This window comes from Pistacia vera, unplaced genomic scaffold (genome assembly GCF_008641045.1).
Source record: "Pistacia vera cultivar Batoury unplaced genomic scaffold, PisVer_v2 Contig123, whole genome shotgun sequence".
In the NCBI taxonomy this organism is placed as follows: domain Eukaryota; kingdom Viridiplantae; phylum Streptophyta; class Magnoliopsida; order Sapindales; family Anacardiaceae; genus Pistacia; species Pistacia vera.
In genome coordinates this window covers 517,509-523,638 of record NW_022195282.1, presented here as the reverse complement: position 1 = coordinate 523,638, position 6,130 = coordinate 517,509, and the positions used below count along the sequence as shown (strand labels likewise).

General features: G+C 33.6%; 1 protein-coding gene and 1 pseudogene across 1 annotated transcript; both read right to left on the bottom strand.

The window, feature by feature from the left end:
• Positions 1–1,820: 1,820 nt before the first annotated feature.
• Positions 1,821–3,033, bottom strand: LOC116116438 (annotated as a pseudogene).
• Positions 3,034–3,651: 618 nt separating this feature from the next.
• Positions 3,652–4,737, bottom strand: LOC116116819 (glutathione S-transferase F13-like). The gene is made up of 3 exons (XM_031402875.1): positions 4,577–4,737; positions 4,443–4,491; positions 3,652–4,347 (listed from the first exon to the last, which is right to left on the bottom strand). Exons 1-3 carry the CDS (start codon positions 4,721–4,723, stop codon positions 3,890–3,892), a joined length of 654 nt encoding a protein of 217 aa, XP_031258735.1. The 5' UTR covers positions 4,724–4,737; the 3' UTR covers positions 3,652–3,889.
• Positions 4,738–6,130: the final 1,393 nt, after the last annotated feature.

The following is a 6,130-nucleotide window of genomic DNA, read 5'->3' as shown; positions in this document are numbered from 1 at the left end:
TTTGGAGTTAAATATAATTCTATGTAGGTTTTAAAGAAGAAATATGATGATTATTTTGAAAGAATAGATTGAGATTAAACCCGAAATGAAAAAAAAAAAAAAAATCTTGAAAATAGATAATCAGGTTAACTAAGGGATTTAGGAAAAAAATATAATCTTTGAATAAAATATAATAATTTTAATAATTATTGAAGCTGAGAAAAAGACTTGAGTGGGGCACCCACTCAATAAAATAACCATATTAATATTTGTTTTAAGATAGGAAGAGTTAAAGCTGGATAGCATTCTTCTTTGTCTTTCCTTTTTCTTTTTTAATTCGTTTAGGTAGCCTCACCATGTGAAGTTGTTTATTACATTACTTATTACACCATACTTTTAAATTTTAAATTAGAAGAAAAGCAACTCCACGAATCATTTTTTTAATATAAAATTGTATGCTCTTTTATATTATTTTTCTTTCCTTATTACCCCATTGTTCTCTGGATTAGGGATTCATCATGCCACAAGTTACCAACTACATTTCATAATTATCAAGGCCTAAAATAACATACTGCAACCTTAATCTTATTATATATATTAATTTGTGGGTAAGTTTTTTTAGATAAATGAGGGGTAAAAATGTATATATTTCTTAATTAGAACATTTAAAATACATTTTTGAAACAAAATTTATCAAGCATTCTTAATTTCTGCACTTGAACAATATACATGTAAAATTAATTATTTTGCTGGAATCACAAATAAAAAATCTTTCCAAAATTTGTTAAAATGTTATTTATTTTATTTCCAATTAATCTTAGGGGGGCGTGGTGGAAGTAAAAGTAATAGTTGCAACAGTACCACAACAAGCGTTAAAGGTAAAACACTACTAGCTATTCCTCATAAGGAGACTGATTTAATTAATTGAAAGACAAATATGTTTGTTTGAAACACTAGCTATTCCTCAACCAAATATGTTTGTTTGAAGGAAAACAAGCGTTAAAGAATTTGCTCTAAACTAGGAAATATAATTCATTGAAAGACAAATTTGTAACCAATCTTCATTATTAATTCTTGAGAATATGCTTGTCATATATATATAATACGACAACTTGGTATTCAATTTCCCGTTAAAAAACATTAATTTTTCTATAAAATTTATATCATTTTCATTAATAATAAACAACATGAAACGAAAGATAGATGTTATGTTTAAAAAATCAGGGCTGACACAGGCTTACATCAGCAAAGACAACCAATCAGAATTTAGGAAGGGATTGTGTCGTCTAGGCACTGCCATGTCGTCCAAGGACAGAAGGAGTAAGGTTGTCATCAACTTGGCAAGTAAAGGTTTGGCGAGTAAGTGGCTGGGAGTCACCCACTTGCTCAAGCCCTACGCGATTTTAGGATATCTTCCGTGTAACCGGCCAATAGGAAGTAAGATAGGAACTGTACGGCACCTGCCCGCTGGCAAACCCATAATCATTACCTAGAAACCTCTTACTATAAATAGAGAGTTCATCTCTATTTTTCGAGATTCTAGCTTTGATAGCATATACACTCTCTCTCTCTCTCTCTCTCTGTATTTCTGTTCTCTTAAATCGTTGCATGCGACCTGATTGTACTCTTTTATAAATAAAAAATCAGTTGACGTAGGAGTCGTTTTGAGCATCCAAACCACCTTAAAAATTGTCTCCCCTTTATTTGTTTCATTTTCCAGTTTACGCGTAATTTCTAAGTCCGTTTAGCATTTTGCACATGCGATTAGTTGGTGTTAAAATCCAGCATCAACAATAGAAAATCAAGAAATAAGAAATAGAAAGTCAAAAATTTATTATTTCTTAAGCATTTCTGTACAAAATTACGACATCATTTACACGCAATCGAAATAGATGAAATGCTTGAGGATTTGGGTGCATCTGAAGCATCAAAGTCCATGTAGGTCGAGCGAGAATCTGAAAGCACCATGCACTCATATGAGGCCGACTCTCAAAAAGCTTCTTAGCCTTAGTTCCCAACGAGCCTGCACGTTTGGGATGTGAAGTAAGTCAACAATGGTGTAATTATTAAATGCCAAGTATATGAACATTGTTAATATGTGATTTCGACACCAACGACCTCGCACATGTAAAACGTTAAAAAAGATTTTAAAAATTACACGTGAACAAATTTGAGAGTTGATTATGGAATACTGTTATCACAGTTGCATGCAAAGACTTAAAGTAAATGAGACAATGAGAGTTTTATAGTAGTTCGGATGCTTAAAGCGAATCCTACATCCATTGTGTTCTTTCATATGAGTGAGTTCTTGGTTATTAGCCAAGTTTACAAGAGGTTGCAAACTGCGATCTGGTTTACAGGTGCTTAGTGTTTTAAGTATTCTTAGAGAATATCAAGCTAGTCTCTTTCTCGTAGGGTGTCTTTGTTATTTTTCTTTGTTAAATTCAAAGTGTCTTATTTTGATTTTGTGAGGGGGAGCTACTTATTTATATCCGCTGAGCTCAAGGTAATGATTATATATCTGTAAGTGGGTTGGTGTCGTGTAAATCCTTCCTGGCATCGATCTCATTGGTTGATAACTTCAGAAATATCCTTAAATTAAATGAGGTTTGAATAAGTATGTAAACCAAATTCATTCACAAATAAAACTTGAGTCAACTGGGTTGTTGACAGATGTATTCTTTCTGTCTTGAGCGACGTGATAGACCTTGGACGATGCAAAACATTTCTAAACTTTGATTGGTGTTCACTGATATCAATTTATGTCAGCCTTGATTTTTTAAGCATAACAAACATAAATGTCAAGAACTTTTGCCGGTTGGTCTTCAGCTTCACCCATAACGCTGTCATTGGGAGTCAATCTGTTCTTGGGCTTACTAACCGACTCCGATATCAATTTTATTGCGGGTGGATCGAAGTGGTGATCCTCCACATCAATCCAATGTGCTACAACAGCCTCTTCTTCTCATCTCAGTAGATGAGTTCTTCTCCTTTTCTTCTCATACACATGAACCATGGGTCTTATTATTCCTCTTGATTCTACAATAAACTCATGATTCTTTAGTATATATAGGAAAATGAATGGTTAATATGTATAATTGATTTTATATACAATATAAGTTGAATTTTGAGTTAAATCTGAAATATCAAATTTTATAACTTGGACGATATTTCATCCTTTATCATAATCAAGACTGAAATGAAACAGCTTAAGAATCTATGGGCCCAATTGGGAGGTGGATGAAGATATAGGGAAATGGTTTGATGGGTCCAGTGGGATGAAACCCATTAGCTGTAACCGTACGTAAAGCCATTAGAGGCAGTCCTTCACGTGTTCTAAGAATATTTTTATAATATCAGCTGACTGCAACTGTAACGCCGTGACGTCGATATTCGTTGATACCTGCTGAAATCCGATTAAGACAGTTGACCGTGGACAGCTCCGAATTCAAGCCCAGTATTTGGGCTTAGGAAGGAAAGAGGTTAATTAAGCTTAAGCCACGACGCTCTTTGGAAAATTTCAGTAATCGTCATAATCATATCACCTCTTACTAATCTAAACAAGTGTATAGCCTGAAATAAATAATAGAAAGAGCAAATAAATTACATTATTAATTGATGTATAAATGATCAATATTTATGTCTTTCATTTATTAGCAAAATAATAACAGTCGCTTTTAAGCGCATCCTCTAATACATTTTCATTGCGTGCAATTTCTTGAGAGGACCAATAAGAGCTAGCATATAGTCATGAAATGGATGAAGAGAAAAACAAGAAGTCAAGAACAAAGCATCGCAAAATTTCTAGTTTATTCCACTACATTAAGGTAAATAACAACAAATAAACCATCACAAATTGTTAAAAGTTGTTGAAAAAGACTAGAATAGAAGTCGAACAGCCCTACAATTATCAATCACCGCCAAACTTCATACCCTCGGCCACTTTCTTGAAAGCTGGCCTAGAAGTAATATCCTCCCACCAAGCCTTCACATGGGGACGTTCATTTATAAGTGAAGCAAAAGGAGTCTTCATGAAATAATAAGTGTAAGAAAGATGGTGCAAATCAGCCAAGCTATAGAAATCTCCTGCAAGATACTTGGTGCTACTGAGCTTAGTCTCGTACATGTCAAGCACTTGCCCTAGCTTCACTAAGTTTGCATCAATGATGGCTTGATCTGGTGTTTTGCCTTGTATCGGCGCCACAAAGAATTGGTACACAGTCGAAGACATGGGTGGGTGGAATTGTTGCGATTCAACTTCGAGCCATACCTTTACCAATGCCGCTTCTTTCAGGTCTTTGTGCCTCAAAAGATCAGTGCCGGTTTCCTTGAATTTTTCAGCAACGTATGATGTGATTGCTCTAGATTCTAGCATATATAACAGTTAAGTTTATGAGGGTTTCGTTCAAAAATAAAATAATTGAATGAGTTACATGAGAGAAGGAAGAAAAATTAAAGCTTACCAAATAAAGTGAGGTCATTGTCTTCTAGAGCTGGAATCTGACCAAAGGGCTGCCCTAACCAAAAAGAGATTTTAATTAGAAAATAGAGTTTAATAGTGGAAACCATCAGTGATTATAGAGGAGAAGTTAATTACATTCTTGGCTAGAAAAGCTGGTTGCTTGTGTTCAGCTGCAAAAAGATTAACGGGGACAAGCTCGAAATCCACAGATTTTTCATGTAGACAAGTCATCACACGCGTGGTGCAGGTAGACATTGGGGCTCCATACAGTTTCAGCGCCATTCTGTATTTGTGTGTTGAGAGAGAAATCAAATTTACACAAGTGAAAGAGAGTAAGGGCTCTATATATAGGCTTCACACCCTGAGATGGCTGAAGTTCATATTTCAATTTCTATAATGTTTTCATGTTTATAATTGGCTAAATTAATAAAATTAAATCTTACTGACTAAGAGGCATGTAAGACAACAATATTCTTCTTTAAAAAAAGAAAAGAAAAAGAATTTCTCCCAAACTCCGATATGTATGATGTAAGGCATAAAAAAAAATTCACTAACATGAGTTAACCAAGAGTTAAAGCTATCAAAATTTCTATTATCAGTTATTAATAATTTTTAATATGGTATAAAATATCAGATTAAGACAATAACAAAACCATATATAAGCCTGTAAATATGAGGCCTGCATTACAATTGGGAGGAGGAAAAGTTGGCTAAACCTTTCTCTTATTTACATGTTCTAAGCCCCACACCAAATGATCGATTAATTAATATATGCACGTCGACAAATTTGTCAATAATACAATAAATGAATCTTTTAACAAGACATTCTCAAGCGGCCATCCTAATGAAGTTATACAGTAATTCAAGAAAATCATTCAAGTCAAGCATCGTTGTTGACGAGCAGGAAGATATATACAAGACACCAATCAACCCTTTGAAGAATTAATAACCAAAGATAGAAGACACCAGTACAGCAAAAAGAAATAACTCAATTTTGAAGACAAATTATTTGTTATTTAAAACTTATTAACTATGAAAATATCACAGCATATATATGATATTATGGGAAGGGCCATATATTTCAGTTGGAATAAGTTGATTAAAATTAAATAAATGAGGCTGATTCAGTGACTAGTTAACTAGGGTTTGTTTGTCAACATGTCGAGTAAATCAGTGCCTATAAGATGAAGAAGGGAAAAAATTGGCAACTCGTGATGGTTGTGCTGATCTGCATCTGCATCTGCATCAGCATCGGCATCAGCTCTGTGTAGTTGTGTTTTATTATTGCATGTGTTTTCTTATTCATTGGAAAGGTAAACTTGCAGGTTTTTATAAACATTGATGAGTTAGGTATTGACTTGGTTTTATCCCTTTGAATTTCCATTGGAACACTACTATATTTATTACCCACCTATTTCTTACCCTTTCTTTTTTTATTATAATATATGCAATTTGAAGTTCATTACATTTCTTAAATCTTTACACCAAGTACTGGGCAAAGGCCTAACATAATGATGTTGCTTAGCTGTAAAAATGAGAAACCATATATATATATATTCTACAACCTTCCCTCATCATCATCTTATTAATATATTTAGTGGTATAATTATGATACTTAATGGATTGGAATTTAGGTATGCTCACCTATTGTAAACATAGGGGAAAGACTATGAAATTGATATGATATTC

What these genes read in the sequence shown, in the direction of transcription:
- LOC116116819 (XM_031402875.1), bottom strand. Translation starts at nt 4,723, where the DNA reads ATGGCGCTGAAACTGTATGGAGCCCCAATGTCTACCTGCACCACGCGT. An exon ending in CAGCTTTTCTAGCCAAGAAT is followed by an intron (nt 4,492 to 4,576) that starts GTAATTAACTTC and finishes TGGTTAGGGCAG; the next exon opens with CCCTTTGGTCAGATTCCAGC. An exon ending in CAATGACCTCACTTTATTTG is followed by an intron (nt 4,348 to 4,442) that starts GTAAGCTTTAAT and finishes TATATATGCTAG; the next exon opens with AATCTAGAGCAATCACATCA.